Here is a 23145-nt window from a genome sequence, read left to right as displayed (position 1 = left end):
TCCGGAAAATTACACATAAAATTAAGTATAAAATACTTATAAATACAAGAAAATACGTATTCCTATACGTATAAATACATACCGGAATACACTACCAACACTTAGCAAAATACCTGTATACAAGAATTATACACAAGTGTGAGAATACAAGATAACATACAAGTATACCTATACTTGAAACGGTATATATGAGAAACATATGATAAATCAAGTTAAAAATAAATTATTTTTAACAATATTCCAAATAATTGGATGGAAACAGTTTAAGTTAAAATATCCTTATTTTAACTAATAATTATATGATTGGGAATTATATAATGTACATCAAACGTATAACTCAAAGTATACTAAATTCCTAAATAAGTCTTAATAATTAAATAAAGCTAAGAGTCGTTACACGACCTAAACGTCTAATAAAGCTTAGCATGTGGATAGGTGGTAGTACGGCTTAAGGATACTTACTTTGGGTACACAGGATCACAGACACAAACTTGTGAGTTCATGACCCCCTTTTCTCTTAACTGTTTTTGGATTTATAACTATCGGGGGTGAAATACATGTCAACTTGGGTATGATTTAGCTAAGTAATGAACTATTAGATCATGTGAACATAGGCTGAATCTGAAGTGCCATTAATTCATTCAAGAACCACGGGACAAGGTTAGATCTAATGGGTACGGCCGAGCCCCACTCACGGTCCATGCGTGACCACTTAGAGTGCTGTTGTGTCCCAGTCGAGGTGATTCGACACTAAAGATCGTCTATTTGGGTTGAGTACTTCCTATGTCGTCATATATATTAATGTCCTTGCAAAACATTAATGATCTGTTCATAGACGCTTTACATACCTGTTTTCAAAGGAATCTCTCAAATGTTTACAAGTTTATCCGGAACTCATATAAAACACATGAACTCGCTCAACTTTTGTTGATGTTTTCAAATTACATGTATTTCAGGAAACTAAATGGATCTGACGGCAATGAGAATGTTTTCAAGAAGTAATTTCAAGATTTGATGTCATCCTATTTTGAAGGGTTTGTTTTGTATATCTTATTTTGGATAAGATATATGAAGCAAAGCCTTGGTTTATTAGACTTTTGTCAAAAAGCCCTTGTATAGAACTTATTACTTTTGGATGGTTTGTAAACGAAACATGAAGCTTGTGGTCGAAACTTTACAACTTGTGTTTGTAATATTTTCAAAACTTATGAATGGATGAACATCATATTTTAGTCATATAGTTGTTTATTATAATTGAATGCAATGATATTGATCAAGTCACACGCACATAGTTCCGCAAAAGTCAGGGTGTGACAGCAATACTGATGATGCATATTTATTTATGATTTAGTGGGGTTTTTTTTTTTTTTGTAAAATACGCTATAAACATGGTTAATTTGCAAATAAACTATAAACACAATAGATGTGATCCAACTTCATCTCAATATATTTTTCTCTGCTTATAGCAGCACATTAGAAAGTAACCGAATCGACATATCTAGAGCGTGGTCGAGTCATTGAGAACTTTTTTTATATTGATAGGAACCTGTCACCAAAACACTCCCCCCGCTTTGACCATCCTGCAAAGCTTTTGATTTTTGGCTTTCCCCCTAACTTTCCTTGGGGGAACCGCTGCAATTAAAATAAAATTAAATATAATTAGTGACAACATTTATAATAAATGTAATAAAAGTACTAAATAATAATTCATAACTTACCGTCAGTCTCGTGCGTCCCTCTCCGAAAAGGATCCGGATTTGGTGGATCCCCAGCTCCGTCTCCCCATGTCCTCGGGGCATCACATCCGCCATCAGGTAAACAAATACAAACCACAAAGAAAACATATTTCCTAAAAAGTTACAAATGAAGGTGATGGTGCTAGCCAATCCAGTACCAATATTGTAAAAGTATTTGAAAAATACCTAAACTGATTGGAAACTATGAAAATTAATATCATTATCAGTACTAGTACTGATGTATTCAGCCTACCGGTTCGGTTCAGTCTGGTACGGTACTGGCATAGGTGAAGCTTTTAAGGGCCGGAAGGGGGCGGCCGACCCCCAGAACTTTTCGCTCAGTAGTGGAGAGCATATAGTTTTTGTATCGAAATTTTTGGTTACATAGAAATAAAATTTTAAAAGTGTAAGAAATTTATTGAAATGCATCTTTTGTTCATCTATTTTGAAATAAAATTTACAAATTAAACAAACAGCACACATAGAGTATCCTTCCAGTTTTGTAAGTTTGGTTAAGTTGGAAACTAGAAATTAATCGCAAAATGCAATAACAAAGATACCACTATAAACAAATTTAACTGATCTTAACAAAAATCTCTAAATGAACCATCATTTAGATCTTTGGAAACTTAGAAATCTTAAACAGATAGTATTCTAACCAAGTAACTCACTTTTATCAGTGTAATATTAAAACATCATATAGCACATAAAAATGCAAACAGTGGCTTCTAGATCTTGGCTTCTATGTTCTTACTAGAGGTGGAAAAAAAACAAAAAAATGCAAACGGCTGTGAACTTCATTCCCAAACAGATTTAAAACAAAAAAAAAACAAAAAAACAATCATGTATAAACAGATTTAAAACAGATTTAAAACATTAAACAGTGTTAAAACAGATTTAACACATAAACTAACCTTATTTTGCACGAGGAGAAGAGGTGGTGACGGTGGTGGCCGTGGAGACGATGTGGTGACGGTGGTGGCCGTGGAGACGAGGTGGTGCCGGTGGAGAAACTACATTCACCAAGAACCAAGAAATTAACAACCTATATAACAAAATAAACAAAAAATTCAACATAAACCTAACCGATTTGAAGTAGAAATGAAGAGATTATGCCGATTTTGGAGAGAACCCATGAGAGGGAGCTGAAAAGATTTGGGGGAAAGCAGGTGGAGGGAAGAAATGGCGTTGATTGTGTGCTTTATTCGTCGGTCCAATAGGGGCGACAACATGTCGCCACTATTAATGTTATAAGTCGCCGCTATTAATCTGGGCAAACCCCAGCCGTTCGATGATGATAAGAATCGTGTGGCTAGGGTTTAACATGGGACACCGGGTGCGGATTGGACCAATAGCGACGACATATTGGATGTCGCCGCTATTAACGTCGCCGCTATTAATCCTTTTTCTTGTAGTGCCACACCAATAGATCGCAACTTGCATTGATAAGGTGTTCTTCATTGAGGCAGTTTTGCGTAAACTAACTCTAGGGATGAAGAAACACACCGAAACAAAAAAAAAAAAAGAAAAAACTAATGCAAACGATTCATTTCACATTAACACGAATTGTAATTATATATGGAGTTAATTACTGTTTTCGTCCCTGTGGTTTGTCAAAAATCACTATTTCAGTCCATTAGTTTAAAAATTGCGATTTCAGTCCCTGTGGTTTCACTTTCGTAACCATTTTAGTCCACCTCGTAACCATTTCAGTCCCTGTACTTAACAAAATAATGGATTGAAATGGTTACAAAAGTGAAACCACGGGGACTGAAATGGTTACGAAAGTGAAAGCTCAGGGACTGAAATCGCAATTTTTAAACTAATGGACTGAAATAGTGATTTTTGACAAACCACAGGGACGAAAACAGTAATTAACTCTTATATATGTTTACCGACATCAATAACTAAAACTGAGCATGTAGAAAGAAAAAGAAAAGTTTTTATGTGTTCTTCCTTCTGTAGATGCAAGCCCAATGATACGTTTCGTGCATTGCTTTATGGTGATTTCGTCGAGTTTCTTACTTCCATCATCCTTGATTCGGTTAGTTCTCTATTTCTCATTATCAACTCCATGTTTGTCTGATAAATGTAAAACATTTGTAATACAGGTATACAGCGAAGTAGAAAAAATCACTAAATTAATGACCAAGTTTCATAAGTGTTCGATCCAAGTCAAATTGGTAAATAATAATCACTAAGTAACAAACATTCATATATGTTCCATTTACGTCACATAATTTAAAAACTTTAACCTTTATAAAAAAGTTCACAATTTTGAAACCCTAAAACCTTGAATGGACATGAACAAAGGCTCCAAACGAACACGTTCAGTGAACACTTCGTGAACCGTTCGGCGGGATGTTTGTTTGTGTTCATTTGTGTAATAAATGATCGAACATGAACAAAGGCTACGTTCATTCATATATGTTCGTGAACATTCCGTAGCGTGTTTGTTAATGTTTGTGTTCATTTATGTTTGTTTGTGTTCGATAGTCCATTTGAGTTTTAGTTTTTGTATTTTATTTGAACAATTCCAAATTCCCACCAATAAAATATTTAATAAACACTAGTGCATTGTAAATCACATACAATTTAATATGTGTTCGTTTATGTTCATTTGTGTTCGTTACCTAAAACAAACAAACACGTTCATTACGAACAGAAAATCTTGTTCAGCAAATGTTCATGACAGAAAATCCCGCCTTCTTCTCCTTTGCTAAAGACAGTTCTTTTCACAATTGTTGCATGCATGCCTCATATGTTTTACTTGGATCTCTCTGTTACCATTTCTAACACCTTGGCTTTAGTTGTAAAGCACATTTATTTGACATATAAATATTGCCGGAGAATAATCATACATTAACAATTTGATGCTATACCTCTGCTACAAGATGCTCCGCAAAATGTGCATTTTCTGATTTGTACTCTTGAAGGTGTGATGAAAGACCAGCACAAACAAATAGAAAGCTCCACAAATATGATGTTCACTCCTTTTGGTTTAATAAATTTTGCTATTGGTTTCCCGTTACTAACCACAGCACATATTGATAAATAAGCAACACTCGACCATTACACACCAGTAAGGATTAATTACCATAGTTTTTTTTATTTAAAGTAGCTAAATAAAAAGGAAAAAGTGCGACGAACAAGAACATAAAATTAAAAAAAAAATAACATAACTATTACATAGCATTGATTTTTTTTTAAATTTAAGAAACGAGAAAATCAGCACCTACAGTAGTAGGGCAACGAAAATGCAGCGAGCTAGATCTTGCTAATCATCATCTCCCTTACAGTGTAACTGAGAGAGAGGTATGATGTCTTATCAATAGGAGATCGCTCGATGGGACGAATGTTCCAGAAATCGCCTTCACGGGTATTCGCACCAAGGTGTGACAGATAAGGATGGGTAGGAAACATCTCGACATTTGTCTGTGCCATGGCAGCCATTGCTTCGGAGAGTGTGGGGAGTCTACGAGCCGTACTGCATAACCTGAAAGAAAAAGGAAACAAGGCGTTCTCGTCAGCTGAACACGTTGGGGCAGTAACCATTGAGGTGGGGGCCTGATATTGCACAACGATTTGGTTGGAGACTACTCCAGTAGGCTGGCAGTCAGCAAGAGTTCCGGATCCTTTGAAAAATGCAGCGGCAGAGGCTGCAACGTATTTAACATGGGAGAACCAACCAAGAGTCTGATCCAGAGAGAGAAAACTTTCAATACTTGTAAGATCGTCATTAGCGGCAGTTTCAGGGAAATCAAAACTATCATATCTTTCAGCAAAACCTTCATTCAGCCTAGCATCAGCCTCACAAGGATATTGGAGGCCGGAGGAAACGAGAGACCAAGAATCTCTAACAGTCCGAGTGGCAGAGGCATTGAACGTATGGTGACCGAAAACGGTGTTTTGATTGGTATTGGCGGCGACGGGGATGTGTGCTGCCATCTTCGGATATATAGGCTGATCAGCATTGATAACAGAATTTAAGTGCTCCAAAAGAGCAATAATTCCAGGAACGTTTGGGAGAACATGCCAATCAGTGCTTTCTCGAGAGAATGAGCTACGTTGTCTTGGGCCAGCGGCGCTTGGGAGGAGCGGATAGACTTTCCCATAAGTGGGGAACCCGGGTTGGGAAGAACAAAGAGTCTTAAACAGTGGAACGAGGGGACCAACAATTGGAAGGCTTTCTGGCGGGTATGTGTTTAGAAAACGGAACAGAAACTGGTGGTCGTGGGAGCGTAAAGCGGAAACCGAGTGTTCAGCACGAAGGCATTGGATCCAGAAAATGATCCCATAATAGAGGCGGAGAATGTAGGGGTGGTAGTCAGGGAAACGCCTCTTGAAGTAGAAGTTATCAACTAAACTACGGTTGACTAGATGGAGTACATAATCCATCATGAGACAACAAAGAGTGTAAGTACTCAGCTTCTTCCTTGAATCATAAGTGATATGTAGCCTGTTATACGGGATGAGAATATCAAATGCAGAGGTGGGGAGATCTTCCTCAGCTTCAGTGTCTTGAAAAACAGCAAATCAGAGAAATAAGTCAAATAGATGAATACCATGCAGATATCATAAGTAGAGGCTACAAAATTGTGCATATAGTATCTATATTTTATTTTGTTTTTCAACACAGAAACTGTTTTAACAATAAACTAGCAGATAATGTTTTCAATATCCCCTGAAGGGAAGAAACCTAAGTGGAATGCTGATTCCTGCATATTCTAAACAAAATACTTCAAGCAGTAAATTTATCAATGTTCAAGGTAAATTTGCTACCCTAAGGTTCTGGTTTAATTGTGACCAACGTGGTGCGGGTTTAAGTCCCAAAAAGAGAGAATTAAGTGGATATTAGTAGTATATTTTGGGTGTGTGTGTGCCTGTCCTTCAAAAAAAAATCATGCAGAGCCTTGTCAGGGGTCTAGATGTTGCTCCATTCTTATACATGCATACATTTTCAAAGTGTTGAAAGTATACAATTCACATGTTGCAAATTATGTTAAATAGTTGGTTATAGTTTATTTTGTTGTTTAATTCTGATTGGTTTTGTTTGTTTGTTGCATTATATCAATCTCAATTACTTGAAGGGCTGGTTCTCCAACTTCTTCATCAAGTTGCAGGCACAAATTTGGAGTGTCTCAGCCATTGTCACGATGGAGTTTCATAGATCACCATTCACCACCATCTTCAAATTAGTTCAATATCTCATCAGGCGATTGTTAATTTAGAGAGTTAAAGAATCTTTTATCTTTCATAGTTTAGATTTCTTTTTGTTCTAAATCTTCATCATGTTGATGAAGATTTGTTGTTGAGTTTTAAGATTTCTAAACTGGAGATTGTACGTATAAAATAATAATCCTAACACACTTAACTAATACCTAATAAAATTTCATCTAAACACTTAAACTATGAACTGGTATACTTTGATTTGCGTTTATCATCGAGTTTTGATTCAGATTTGTGTATTTGGTCTGATAGTTTTCTTATCAAATGTTGGTTTTATAAAATTTGACACAAAATGCTTGCACAGGTAAATTTCAAACAGTTGCAACCTAAATGTTGACTTCTCATTTATTCTTGCTTTTTGGTTGACTATAAAAAAATTAGAAGCATAAACAAGTTGGTATGAATGGGAACTTCACTAATACCAAACCCTAATTTTTGCCAGAAATTTTGCTCAGTTATGATATAACATCCGCTAAACCAGGTTGAACTGTTTGTGTGGCAAACTAACTCAATTTACCATATAGCATATATCCCATGGAGTGAATGAATATTACGTAAATGGTAGATGTCTGAATTGTTAGTGCTACCTGTGTGACAACCCTCACAAAAACCAGGTATCCGTACGACTTAATTAGCTATTAACTGTTGCCTAATTACTGTGCTTAACTAAGATTTCTGATAAACTGCTACTTGATTGTTGATACATGTACATGTCTGCATCATACTTTGATTTTTCCTGTCACTACATTATTTATTTACTGAACTCTAGTGACAAACTTGATGCACAAGAAGCACAGTAGCACTAAACGGATACACAGTGAACATGCTGATATAACCAGCATCAGGCAAACACTGCCTCTAAAGGCCTGTAAGAGCCAGAGTTATTCTACTACACCCATAGTGTGTGTAGAGATACAAGGGTTGTATAATTGCGTCTCTAGGAATAAGATACAGAGATTGGATGTGCCTAAAACGTACCTTAAGCACGAAACACAGCACTTTTATCAACACACTAGCTTCTAGCTAAATAATAAAGTGCCAAAATATGAAGAATTATTCCTGACACTTTGCTGAATAAGTTGTGTCGCTAAAAATATTACTTACGACGCTTAAAGGATATCTTAAGCACTTTAACGGATTCCTATCCGACCGAACAACCGGACAATACCCGAAACATAAAAATATTGCCAGGATTATTATTGGTATTTTTCTGAGCCAGTTAGGGTCCCTGATTACCCTAACACCCGCAATATAACACATTAAACAACTAACGGGGTTAGACCTTAAAGTAACCGACTTTAACTTAACTGAACTATAACTGAACAATCAAGACCCAACCGGGCGACCCCACCCCCCTTGGGCCGGTTCCATTGGAATGGAACTAGACAAGTACAACTTTTAGTATTTTAATGGAGTTTGTGGATATCTAGACGACTCGAGAACCGTTGGACGAAGGAGCATAACTTTTCTATAAATACCACACTCTCACACACACTCAACACACAACACAACTCTCTCTCTCTTGTTCCCTCTCCCTCTCTCGGCCGAGAATAGCCACACCCATCCATCCATTTTTCGGTTTTGCTTCACCCATTCCAAGTGCACACAAGAGTCGGGGATCACGTACAACGAAGCTTGGAACAAACGGAAGTTGAAGGACCTCGCCACGTTGCTTTTATCCACGCCGTTTTCGACTAGAATCTTCCCTAGCCCCGAGCTAGAGGTATAACATTTAAAACTCGTTTTTAATCGTGTTTAAAGTGGTTAAAAGGATTTTTATCGGTTAAATGTCGGTAACCCACTATTCGAATCTAAAAAGTCTACTAAAACATGAAAATCGTTGGATAAAAGGTCATAACGCGTGTAAATGTCGTAGTATTTGAATATGTTGATTGTTATGGCCCGATCTATGATGTGGTGGCTCTTATCATCGTTTAACCCGACTTTGTTAAGATCCCGAATCTTGACATACACTTGTTTCTAGCAGTACAAGGGTTAAAAGGTGAAACTCCACCACACGGGAAACATGAACTTGTGTAAAAGTGTTTTGACATGCAAAATAGTATTTAAAACGAGCCGATCTACGTATGTACAAGTGGTATATTCGTAGAATCGGGTGTTGAGAAAATCATGTTTTATAAAAGTGGATAACATGTTAATAAAAGATGATTTTTATAAACTACAAGTGTAAAAACACTTGTGAAACGAGAGATCCGACAAAATAACCAATTTTTATAAAAATTGTCGGAAGTTGTAAAGAGTGATTTGTTCCAAAAACGGGGTTTTTGCAAGACTAAACTATTTTATACATAGATCCACTAAATATAACGAGATCTACATAATAGTTTTAGAAAAACTACAAGTTCATGTAATATTGTGATTTTACATAATAGTCTACGAGTTTAATGTGTTGAAACTAGTTTGAAGTATCGGAAATTGATTTGGTTGATTTGAAGAATTGTTGAAATGATTTTTGTAAAAGAAAATGATACGCTTGAAAGCGTGGCCACCTCCAGTTACAGGGGAAACTCTGGCGAAATTTTCTAAAAATATAACACTTAGGATTATTTACAAGTGTTAAACTATTTTGAAATGTTTTCAAACTATATTTCGCCATGACTTTATTTATTAAATGATCGGAGGTGGGATTTTCACAAAAATAAACGTGATAAATATTTATTCGATAAATATATTTTTCACAACACTGTTTATGATTATTTTGTGAAAATGTATAAATATTATTTTTCGAGTAAAGAAATAATATTTACTAACTTTGTCGAACCCAAAATAATACAAACAAGCATAAAAGTTACAACGGTAATTACTATTACCACTTAATCGCCAAAACGTAACTTACGCTTTATTCGGAAATATTCATAAACGCATGTATTGTCAACGTATTATTTTGGAAAGTATTATATGAAGAGAAAATATATTATTTTTGAGAAAAATAATTATATTTCGGAATGAGAAATAAAAATATATTAAGTGGGACTTAATGAGATAGTATAAATACACATGTATTTAAATCCCCCATCCTTGGGAAGGAAAGTAAAATACCAAGTATGTATACGAAACGGTTGTCTAACCGTCTCCTAAAAATGTAAGTTATAAAGCTAAGGCACGGTCATCCGTCTAATAGAATTAGCACCTGTAGGTCGTTGCACAGCTTCGGATATTCGGATTACTTGGTAGAGATACGCATTCACTGTGAGTTCATGTCCCCCTTTTCTCTAACTGTTTTCAGTTTACTTAACTGCGGGGGTGAAATACATGTTACTATGATTTACGAGTACTTTACAACGGTATGTTTAACGTAAGGAGGTGTTATACGATCATGTGAGTGGATAGGAACAACATGGGGCCATTAGTCCTCATGGAGGGACCGAGGGACAGGAGCGGTAGATCTATCTGGGTGTAGCGAGCCCAGCCCCCGGCCAAACTAGAAACGGACCGTGGGGTGACTTTGTCCACATACTTTGCCGTGGCGAAATCTGCTAGGTTTGAGTCTCCCTATTTGCACTTCACATATGTCAGTGGCCTTGCAAACCATTGGTGATCACAAGTCCTCTTACACTGCTACATACCATAACTATTTTTATACTCACAAATGTTTTATATACTCACCTACACGTGAACTCGCTCAACATTATTGTTGATTTTTCAACTCACATGTATTTCAGGAAATTAAACGGATCTGGCACGGTATGGAACGTTTTCCGCTGCACTGTTCATGAAGTCATCAGGGTTTAGGGTTGTGTCTCTTACCTGGACAAGACACAAACCCTAAATCACGTTTATGTTTTGTTATAAGTTGTAATGTTACTGAACAAGGTTATGGTTGCATGTTAAAAACAATGGTATTGTATGATGTTTTCAAAAACTTAATGGATGACTTGCATGGTTTTTAAATTCATATAGCTTTGTTATGATTAAGCTATGGTATTAAGAAGTCACACAAATTAACCACGCTTCCGCAAAGCCAGGGTGTGACAGCTTGGTATCAGAGCTCTGATCATAGCGAACTAGGATTCCTTCTCGAGTCTAGACTATGATCACTAGGGCTCTCACGAAAACATTTTTTTTCTGCATACCACTTAAGTCCAGATCCACAAACTTTTTACAAACAAATGTTGAGCACATCTTATTCATTATTCTAGGCTCAGTCTGGGAGGCTGAGGTTCGGACTAGTGGGACTAGGAGTGTTGACTAGTGGGACTAGGAGTGTTGACTAGTGGGACTAGGAAGGACAGTCTGGGAGGCTGGGAGGCTAGTGGGACTAGGAGTGTTGACTAGTGGGACTAGGAAGGACAGTCTGGGAGGCTGGGAGGCTAGTGGGACTAGGAGTGTTGGCTAGTGAGACTAGGAAGGACAGTCTGGGAGGCTGGGAGGCTAGTGGGACTAGGTGGATTATGTGATTATTATCTGGTAACTTATGTGACTATTTGATTCACTGATTTTGTGCTTATTCTGTGTTATGTTACAGACCCATGGATTCACCAGCTACAGGTGGATCAGATACCACTGGACCTCTACCGTTAGTGTCAGACGATGTTATGTCTTCGGAGCATGAGGTGCACACCTCAGACTATACTAGCACCGACGATGACGACTTCCAGCCGTTCGCGTTACCCGACGGCGCCGATGAGCACACTGATGACTCCTTGCCCTTCGCTTTACCCGAGGGTGCCTATGAGCCTATTGATGGCGATCCTGCCGAGTACCTCCCTATTGTTGCGATTCCGGCACCGATTCCTCTTGCTTCTTACCCAGCATATGAGCTTTTACCAGACGCCGATGCCGACGGCGACATCGAGCTTTACGAGGACGAGCCATTTGAGGACGAGGATCCTGACATAGCTCCTCTACCTGCTGGCGGTCTCTTGATGATAGCTGACGTTCCAGCTGGAGACTCGCCCATTCACTCACCAGTCCCAGACTCTTTTGAGTCTGTGGCATCTGTATCATCTCGTGGGGCGAGCGCGCAGCAGTTTATTCACGACTCAGACCCTGATCAGGCGTCTTCAGCTGCCCCCATTCCGAGTTACGCGTTTGAGCATGATGATATCGAGGATTCTGACCCTGTTTTCCCTCCAGGATTTGATCCTGACCATGATATCGAGTATATTCCTATGGATGAGCATATGGAGGACCCTGATGATCCTATCGGTCCCATTGATCCAGATTTTGACTTTGACATGGCGTTCGACGACCCTGAGCCTGCCATAGCCCCAGAGCAGGCAGCTGCTTTTGACCCTTTACCTGAGCATGACCCTGTTCATGCTGATTTTCCTCTTGAGCCTGTTGACGCTGTTCCCCCTGTAGGTGTTCCTGTGATCGAGGGCGATCATGTTGCTGTTGATCCCATTGTTCCTTTACCCGTTGGTGACATACCTGCTGATCCTGTTATTGATCCTGTCGATCCTGATATTGCACCTGTTGACCCCGTTATTGCTCCTATCGATCCTTTACCCATCGAGCCCGAGCACGCTCTTTTTGCTGAGCACATGGATCCTCCAGATGAGGAGGCACAGCACGGGTGGATACCGGCGGACGAGGATGTTCCACCGTTTCCCCCACATCACACTGGCACACATCATACTGATTTCTCATTTCAGATCCCATCATTTATTCCTCCAGCGGGGCCTGGAGAGGGCTCTTCAGCCCACCCTTTCGGCCATGTACCGACGACCATGCCAGTCATGCCTCAGATAGCATCTATCCCATCTTCTGTTGTACCTATCGATCTTACCAGCATGCCACTGCTTTGGTCATCTTCCTCACCGATGCCACCCACTGATCCATATCATCCATTCCATATGGGACATACCATTGAGGACGTCTTGATGTCCTTTGTCCATCAGCATGATTCCCATACACAGCGACTCCAGGAGCTCGAGAGAGCTCAGTTATCTTTTGGTCCATATCTTGGTCAGACATCTTCACCTTTTCAGCCTTTTCGATCATTTCCTCCTGACATTGCTGCCCGACTTTCGACCTTGGAGCAGCAGGTTGCGTCCGTGATCCGTACTCAGCAGGCGATGGAGGAGGATTGGTATCACTTACGCCGCTTACTTTTCGCTCACTTTCCCCCTCCTCCACCCCCATCCGCATAGGGCTCATTGGTACCATAGTGGTAGGCGATGGTGAGACGACCGCGATTGTGACTGCACAGATTTTTGGAGACCAGCCGACGATACTGATTTTTGTTGATGTTTGTTGATGTACTGGATGTATGTGACACTGATGTGATGTTGTTTTTGACAGGGGTGATGTAGCCCCTATTTGATTTGTGATTGTATGATACAGTGACGTGCTGACACACTTGCTACACTTTATGGTCTCGATATATAACAATCGCCGTATTCTCACCATATCTGATTCACTTGATTGCTTATTTATGTTTTGTGACATGGGATGTTGTGTATGATATTTGTGACATGGGATGTTGGGACATGGGATGTTGTGTGTGATATATTGATAACATGAGATGTTATATGCTATTACTATTACTATATACGTATGTTTATTATGGCCTAATCGACGTACGCATCTTTAGAAGATGGCACCAAGACGTCAACCGCAGCCGATGCCCACTACTCCTGAAGAACTACAGCAAGTTATTGCTGCCGCCATTGCTCAATATACTGCCTCGCAAGGAGGACCAAGCGGAAGTGGCTCGAACATCAACGGCAACCAAAACCCTCCTCATGGTAAACCTAAGTCATTAAGACATACCATGGCATAAATGGATTCCTTTAGCAAGTGCTAATGCCGTTCCTATGATATGATGTATGTGCAGGGTGCACCTACAAACAATTCTTGGACTGTAAGCCCATCAACTTCGACGGCACAGGTGGTGCTGTTGCTTTCGTTCGCTGGGCAGAGAAGACTGATTCCACCATCCGCATGAGCAAATGTGCGCTCGACCAGCAGGTCACTTACATCTCAGGGCTGTTTCTAGACGGAGCCCTATCTTGGTGGAACTTACAAGTGCAAACACTAGGCGAAGCTGCTGCCTACGCCCTGACTTGGGCCGAATTGAAAGAGCTTATGCGCAAGAAGTATTGTTCCCGCGCAGAAATTCAAAAGTTGGAAACTGAATTTTGGCACCTAAAGATGGATGGACCAAAGGTTGCAGAATACATCCAGAGGTTTCATGACCTATCTCAAGTGGTTCCTTATATGGTCACGCCTGAATACAAGCGAATCGAGCGCTTCATTTGGGGATTAGCTCCCCAAATCATTAGCATGGTGACCTCCTCCAAACCGGCAACTATCACGGAAGCCATTGATTTGAGCGTGGCTCTCACTGAGGAGGCAATTCGTTTAAACAAGTTTGATGAAGTCAAGGCGAAGAAGACAGAGACTCACGTTGAGTCCTCAGGAGATAACAAAAGGAAGTTTTCAAACTTCAAACAAGGCGTCAGTATGGCAGTAAAGAAGGGAAAATCAGCTGGTAGTACCAAGAAAGGGAAAGGGTACCAGGGCACCCAGCCCAAATGCAACAACTGCCAACGCCACCATACTGGCAATTGTAACGTGAAAGTTTGTGAATCTTGTGGAAAACCGGGCCACTCAAAGGAATCATGTTGGGCTAGTACAGGCCGGGGAGGCCAGGGAGGATATATGAATAGAAACGATAACCGTGGTGGTTTGGGAAATCGCCCACAAGGGAATAACCGAGGCTACAATGCAAATCAAGCCGGAACTGCCAATCAAAACAACCCGCCAGCTGGGGACGGTGCGGGAAGTGGAAAAAGATTAGGATGTTTTCATTGCGGTGACATTGGGCACTTCAAGAAGGATTGCCCGGGATTGAACCAAGCCCGTGGAAGGGTGTTCCAGATCGGTGCACGGGAAGCACGCCAGGATCCCAACGTTGTCACTGGTACGTTTCCTGTAAATCAACGCTATGCATCTGTTCTGTTTGATACTGGTGCCGACTATAGCTTCATATCACTAGAATTTAAGAATATACTTGGGCTAGCCGCTAATAAGTTAGACATTCCCTACGCAATCGAATTGGCTAATGGAAAATTGGTAGAAGCCAAAGATGTGATCAGAGGCTGTGTGATTGAATTAGGAGAACGCGAGTTTACTCTAGATCTACTACCAATCCAGTTGGGAAGCTTCGACGTGGTGGTAGGAATGGATTGGTTATCCGGGAACAAGGCAGAGATAGTATGTCACGAGAAGGTTATTCGTATTCCGACCGACGATGGTGAGACCATTGTTGTTCATGGAGAAAAGCGTGAGACGCCGTTAAGGATGATTAGTTGCCTGAAAGCAAGAAAGTGTCTGAAGAAAGGATGTGTTGCTTTTCTAGCACACATTGTGGATAAGAAGGCTGCTGAGCCGAAGATCGAAGACATCCCTGTCGTGAGGGAGTATCCCGAAGTCTTCCCAGAAGACTTACCCGGACTGCCACCTCAGAGGCAAGTAGAGTTTCACATTGACTTAGTTCCAGGCGCTGCGCCTGTGGCTAAGGCACCTTATAGACTTGCTCCGTCTGAGATGCAAGAACTGTCGACGCAACTTCAAGAGTTGTTAGACAAGGGTTTTATCCGACCAAGCTTCTCGCCTTGGGGAGCTCCGGTCTTATTTGTCAAGAAGAAGGACGGTAGTTTTCGGATGTGCATTGACTATAGAGAGTTGAACAAGCTAACAATCAAGAATAGGTATCCCCTGCCAAGAATCGATGATCTGTTTGACCAGCTTCAAGGTTCAAGCTTCTATTCAAAGATCGATCTTCGATCTGGATACCATCAGCTACGGATACAGGAGGAGAGTATCCCGAAGACAGCCTTCAGAACTTGATATGGGCACTACGAGTTTCTGGTTATGCCGTTTGGTTTGACAAACGCACCTGCAGTGTTCATGGATTTGATGAACCGAGTTTGTAAGCCGTACTTGGATAAGTTTGTGATCGTATTCATCGATGACATTCTGATTTATTCGAAGACAAAGGCTGAGCACGAGCAGCATCTTAGAGCCATTCTAGAGTTGCTAAAGAAGGAACAATTGTACGCCAAGTTCTCTAAGTGTGAGTTTTGGCTACGTGAGGTGCAATTCCTTGGGCACGTGGTGAATGGAGATGGAATCCACGTGGATCCCACCAAGATCGAGGCGATCAAAGATTGGGAAACGCCAAAGACGCCAACTGAGATTCGGCAATTCTTGGGTTTGGCTGGCTATTATCGAAGGTTCATCGAGAACTTTTCAAAGATCGCTCAACCGTTAACACTCCTCACGCAAAAGGATAAAAAGTTTGATTGGGGAATCAAACAGGATGAAGCATTTCAGATATTAAAGGATAAGCTTTGTAACGCGCCAATCTTAGCTCTACCAGAAGGTACCGACAATTTTGTGGTATACTGCGACGCATCGCGTCAGGGATTGGGTTGTATGTTGATGCAACGTCAAAAGGTCATCGCTTACGCATCACGCCAACTGAAAGTGCACGAAAAGAACTATACCACTCATGATTTGGAGCTAGGCGCAGTGGTTTTTGCACTAAAGATCTGGAGACACTACCTGTATGGTACAAAGTGCACAATCTTCACAGATCACAAAAGCCTACAGCATATATTCAACCAGAAGGAGTTGAACATGAGGCAAAGACGATGGGTCGAGTTATTGAATGATTACGACTGCGAGATAAAGTATCACCCAGGGAAGGCGAATGTAGTCGCCGATGCCCTAAGTCGAAGGAAAGGATCAAGCCCCTAAGGGTTAGGGCTATGGAAATGATAATCCAAACCGATCTCTCCTCGCGCGTTCGTGCAGCACAGAAAGAAGCTCTCAAGGAGGAGAACCTTGAGAAAGAGTATCTCCGTGGGATGGAGAAGATATTGGTGTCAAACGAGGAAGGAACGTTATGTTTTGGGAAAAGGATTTGGGTTCCTCTATTTGGTGAATTAAGGGAAGTTATTTTCGATGAAGCGCACAAGTCACGGTACTCTATCCACCCGGGATCGGATAAGATGTACCAAGATCTCAAAAATTACTATTGGTGGCCTAGGATGAAAGGCGACGTTGCTATTTACGTGAGCAAATGTTTAACGTGCGCTAAGGTCAAGGCGGAATACCAGAAGCCCTCGGGACTTCTGCAACAACCTGAGATTCCCAAGTGGAAATGGGAACAAATCTCAATGGATTTTGTTACAAAACTGCCAAGAACGCCAAGAGGCCATGATATGATTTGGGTGATTGTTGACCGCCTAACAAAGTCCGCACACTTTCTGCCAATCAAGGAGAAAGACAGTACTAGTAAACTTGCGGAAATTTACTTGAGAGAGATCGTAGCACGACATGGAGTACCCCTCTCGATCATCTCTGATAGAGACGGAAGGTTTGTGTCGAGGATATGGCAATCCTTCCAAGAAGCTTTTGGCTCACAATTGAATCTGAGCACTGCGTTCCATCCGCAAACTGACGGCCAGAGCGAGCGAACGATACAGACTTTGGAAGACATGCTGAGAGCATGTGCTATGGATTTGGGCGGTAGCTGGGATAAACACTTACCTTTGGTCGAATTCTCATACAACAACAGCTACCACACCAGTATTGGTGTCGCGCCTTTTGAAGCCCTTTACGGACGCAAGTGTCGATCACCACTATGTTGGGCTGACGCAGGTGATAGGCATCTTGCCGGTCCCGAAATCGTCCAAGAGACGACAGACAAGATTGCGCAGATTCTTAAACGCATCGAAGCCGCTCGCCACAGACAAAAGGCCTATGCGGATCCAAACCGAAAACATATGGATTTTCAAGTTGGAGAGATGGTGTTATTAAAGGTATCACCCTGGAAAGGGGTGGCACGCTTTGGGAAGCGTGGGAAGTTAAATCCACGCTACATTGGTCCTTTCAGAATTCTAGAAAGAATTGGAACCGTAGCATACAAGTTGGACCTACCTGCTGAATTAAATGGTGTCCACGATACATTTCATGTATCCAATTTAAAGAAGAGTCCAACTCAAGTTGACGTTACCATTCCTATCGACGAGATTCATGTTGACGACACGCTCCACTTCGTAGAAGCACCTGTCGAGGTCACAGATTGGAAAGTTAACAGGACCCGCCGGAGCAGTGTCAAACTCGTCAAGGTTCGCTGGAATGCCAGACATGGTCCTGAATACACCTGGGAGCGTGAGGACCGGATGAAAGAGAAATACCCCCACTTATTTCCTAAGAACTCTGCATCTACAAGCAGAATTTAAAATTTCGGGACGAAATTTATTTAACGGGGGGAGAATGTGACAACCCTCACAAAAACCAGGTATCCGTACGACTTAATTAGCTATTAACTGTTGCCTAATTACTGTGCTTAACTAAGATTTCTGATAAACTGCTACTTGATTGTTGATACATGTACATGTCTGCATCATACTTTGATTTTTCCTGTCACTACATTATTTATTTACTGAACTCTAGTGACAAACTTGATGCACAAGAAGCACAGTAGCACTAAACGGATACACAGTGAACATGCTGATATAACCAGCATCAGGCAAACACTGCCTCTAAAGGCCTGTAAGAGCCAGAGTTATTCTACTACACCCATAGTGTGTGTAGAGATACAAGGGTTGTATAATTGCGTCTCTAGGAATAAGATACAGAGATTGGATGTGCCTAAAACGTACCTTAAGCACGAAACACAGCACTTTTATCAACACACTAGCTTCTAGCTAAATAATAAAGTGCCAAAATATGAAGAATTATTCCTGACACTTTGCTGAATAAGTTGTGTCGCTAAAAATATTACTTACGACGCTTAAAGGATATCTTAAGCACTTTAACGGATTCCTATCCGACCGAACAACCGGACAATACCCGGAACATAAAAATATTGCCAGGATTATTATTGGTATTTTTCTGAGCCAGTTAGGGTCCCTGATTACCCTAACACCCGCAATATAACACATTAAACAACTAACGGGTTAGACCTTAAAGTAACCGACTTTAACTTAACTGAACTATAACTGAACAATCAAGACCCAACCGGGCGACCCCACCCCCCCTTGGGCCGGTTCCATTGGAATGGAACTAGACAAGTACAACTTTTAGTATTTTAATGGAGTTTGTGGATATCTAGACGACTCGAGAACCGTTGGACGAAGGAGCATAACTTTTCTATAAATACCACACTCTCACACACACTCAACACACAACACAACTCTCTCTCTCTTGTTCCCTCTCCCTCTCTCGGCCGAGAATAGCCACACCCATCCATCCATTTTTCGGTTTTGCTTCACCCATTCCAAGTGCACACAAGAGTCGGGGATCACGTACAACGAAGCTTGGAACAAACGGAAGTTGAAGGACCTCGCCACGTTGCTTTTATCCACGCCGTTTTCGACTAGAATCTTCCCTAGCCCCGAGCTAGAGGTATAACATTTAAAACTCGTTTTTAATCGTGTTTAAAGTGGTTAAAAGGATTTTTATCGGTTAAATGTCGGTAACCCACTATTCGAATCTAAAAAGTCTACTAAAACATGAAAATCGTTGGATAAAAGGTCATAACGCGTGTAAATGTCGTAGTATTTGAATATGTTGATTGTTATGGCCCGATCTATGATGTGGTGGCTCTTATCATCGTTTAACCCGACTTTGTTAAGATCCCGAATCTTGACATACACTTGTTTCTAGCAGTACAAGGGTTAAAAGGTGAAACTCCACCACACGGGAAACATGAACTTGTGTAAAAGTGTTTTGACATGCAAAATAGTATTTAAAACGAGCCGATCTACGTATGTACAAGTGGTATATTCGTAGAACCGGGTGTTGAGAAAATCATGTTTTATAAAAGTGGATAACATGTTAATAAAAGATGATTTTTATAAACTACAAGTGTAAAAACACTTGTGAAACGAGAGATCCGACAAAATAACCAATTTTTATAAAAATTGTCGGAAGTTGTAAAGAGTGATTTGTTCCAAAAACGGGGTTTTTGCAAGACTAAACTATTTTATACATAGATCCACTAAATATAACGAGATCTACATAATAGTTTTAGAAAAACTACAAGTTCATGTAATATTGTGATTTTACATAATAGTCTACGAGTTTAATGTGTTGAAACTAGTTTGAAGTATCGGAAATTGATTTGGTTGATTTGAAGAATTGTTGAAATGATTTTTGTAAAAGAAAATGATACGCTTGAAAGCGTGGCCACCTCCAGTTACAGGGGAAACTCTGGCGAAATTTTCTAAAAATATAACACTTAGGATTATTTACAAGTGTTAAACTATTTTGAAATGTTTTCAAACTATATTTCGCCATGACTTTATTTATTAAATGATCGGAGGTGGGATTTTCACAAAAATAAACGTGATAAATATTTATTCGATAAATATATTTTTCACAACACTGTTTATGATTATTTTGTGAAAATGTATAAATATTATTTTTCGAGTAAAGAAATAATATTTACTAACTTTGTCGAACCCAAAATAATACAAACAAGCATAAAAGTTACAACGGTAATTACTATTACCACTTAATCGCCAAAACGTAACTTACGCTTTATTCGGAAATATTCATAAACGCATGTATTGTCAACGTATTATTTTGGAAAGTATTATATGAAGAGAAAATATATTATTTTTGAGAAAAATAATTATATTTCGGAATGAGAAATAAAAATATATTAAGTGGGACTTAATGAGATAGTATAAATACACATGTATTTAAATCCCCCATCCTTGGGAAGGAAAGTAAAATACCAAGTATGTATACGAAACGGTTGTCTAACCGTCTCCTAAAAATGTAAGTTATAAAGCTAAGGCACGGTCATCCGTCTAATAGAATTAGCACCTGTAGGTCGTTGCACAGCTTCGGATATTCGGATTACTTGGTAGAGATACGCATTCACTGTGAGTTCATGTCCCCCTTTTCTCTAACTGTTTTCAGTTTACTTAACTGCGGGGGTGAAATACATGTTACTATGATTTACGAGTACTTTACAACGGTATGTTTAACGTAAGGAGGTGTTATACGATCATGTGAGTGGATAGGAACAACATGGGGCCATTAGTCCTCATGGAGGGACCGAGGGACAGGAGCGGTAGATCTATCTGGGTGTAGCGAGCCCAGCCCCCGGCCAAACTAGAAACGGACCGTGGGGTGACTTTGTCCACATACTTTGCCGTGGCGAAATCTGCTAGGTTTGAGTCTCCCTATTTGCACTTCACATATGTCAGTGGCCTTGCAAACCATTGGTGATCACAAGTCCTCTTACACTGCTACATACCATAACTATTTTTATACTCACAAATGTTTTATATACTCACCTACACGTGAACTCGCTCAACATTATTGTTGATTTTTCAACTCACATGTATTTCAGGAAATTAAACGGATCTGGCACGGTATGGAACGTTTTCCGCTGCACTGTTCATGAAGTCATCAGGGTTTAGGGTTGTGTCTCTTACCTGGACAAGACACAAACCCTAAATCACGTTTATGTTTTGTTATAAGTTGTAATGTTACTGAACAAGGTTATGGTTGCATGTTAAAAACAATGGTATTGTATGATGTTTTCAAAAACTTAATGGATGACTTGCATGGTTTTTAAATTCATATAGCTTTGTTATGATTAAGCTATGGTATTAAGAAGTCACACAAATTAACCACGCTTCCGCAAAGCCAGGGTGTGATAGCTTGGTATCAGAGCTCTGATCATAGCGAACTAGGATTCCTTCTCGAGTCTAGACTATGATCACTAGGGCTCTCACGAAAACATTTTTTTTTTCTGCATACCACTTAAGTCCAGATCCACAAACTTTTTACAAACAAATGTTGAGCACATCTTATTCATTATTCTAGGCTCAGTCTGGGAGGCTGAGGTTCGGACTAGTGGGACTAGGAGTGTTGACTAGTGGGACTAGGAGTGTTGACTAGTGGGACTAGGAAGGACAGTCTGGGAGGCTGGGAGGCTAGTGGGACTAGGAGTGTTGACTAGTGGGACTAGGAAGGACAGTCTGGGAGGCTGGGAGGCTAGTGGGACTAGGAGTGTTGGCTAGTGAGACTAGGAAGGACCGTCTGGGAGGCTGGGAGGCTAGTGGGACTAGGTGGATTATGTGATTATTATCTGGTAACTTATGTGACTATTTGATTCACTGATTTTGTGCTTATTCTGTGTTATGTTACAGACCCATGGATTCACCAGCTACAGGTGGATCAGATACCACTGGACCTCTACCGTTAGTGTCAGACGATGTTATGTCTTCGGAGCATGAGGTGCACACCTCAGACTATACTAGCACCGACGATGACGACTTCCAGCCGTTCGCGTTACCCGACGGCGCCGATGAGCACACTGATGACTCCTTGCCCTTCGCTTTACCCGAGGGTGCCTATGAGCCTATTGATGGCGATCCTGCCGAGTACCTCCCTATTGTTGCGATTCCGGCACCGATTCCTCTTGCTTCTTACCCAGCATATGAGCTTTTACCAGACGCCGATGCCGACGGCGACATCGAGCTTTACGAGGACGAGCCATTTGAGGACGAGGATCCTGACATAGCTCCTCTACCTGCTGGCGGTCTCTTGATGATAGCTGACGTTCCAGCTGGAGACTCGCCCATTCACTCACCAGTCCCAGACTCTTTTGAGTCTGTGGCATCTGTATCATCTCGTGGGGCGAGCGCGCAGCAGTTTATTCACGACTCAGACCCTGATCAGGCGTCTTCAGCTGCCCCCATTCCGAGTTACGCGTTTGAGCATGATGATATCGAGGATTCTGACCCTGTTTTCCCTCCAGGATTTGATCCTGACCATGATATCGAGTATATTCCTATGGATGAGCATATGGAGGACCCTGATGATCCTATCGGTCCCATTGATCCAGATTTTGACTTTGACATGGCGTTCGACGACCCTGAGCCTGCCATAGCCCCAGAGCAGGCAGCTGCTTTTGACCCTTTACCTGAGCATGACCCTGTTCATGCTGATTTTCCTCTTGAGCCTGTTGACGCTGTTCCCCCTGTAGGTGTTCCTGTGATCGAGGGCGATCATGTTGCTGTTGATCCCATTGTTCCTTTACCCGTTGGTGACATACCTGCTGATCCTGTTATTGATCCTGTCGATCCTGATATTGCACCTGTTGACCCCGTTATTGCTCCTATCGATCCTTTACCCATCGAGCCCGAGCACGCTCTTTTTGCTGAGCACATGG

General features: G+C 40.8%; 1 protein-coding gene across 1 annotated transcript; it reads right to left on the bottom strand.

Annotated features, from left to right (window-relative positions):
- Positions 1-4933: 4933 nt before the first annotated feature.
- LOC110925675 (IAA-leucine resistant 2) lies at positions 4934-6270 on the bottom strand. The gene has a single exon (XM_022169560.2). The coding sequence runs from the start codon at positions 6135-6137 to the stop codon at positions 5004-5006; it is 1134 nt and encodes a 377-aa protein (XP_022025252.2). The 5' UTR covers positions 6138-6270; the 3' UTR covers positions 4934-5003.
- Positions 6271-23145: the final 16875 nt, after the last annotated feature.

Source organism: Helianthus annuus, chromosome 16 (assembly GCF_002127325.2).
Source record: "Helianthus annuus cultivar XRQ/B chromosome 16, HanXRQr2.0-SUNRISE, whole genome shotgun sequence".
NCBI classification, from domain to species: Eukaryota; Viridiplantae; Streptophyta; class Magnoliopsida; order Asterales; family Asteraceae; genus Helianthus; species Helianthus annuus.
The sequence above is the reverse complement of the archived record's forward strand: the minus strand, read 5'-3'. Positions and strand labels throughout refer to the sequence as shown.

What these genes read in the sequence shown, in the direction of transcription:
- LOC110925675 (XM_022169560.2), bottom strand. Translation starts at nt 6,137, where the DNA reads ATGATGGATTATGTACTCCATCTAGTCAACCGTAGTTTAGTTGATAAC.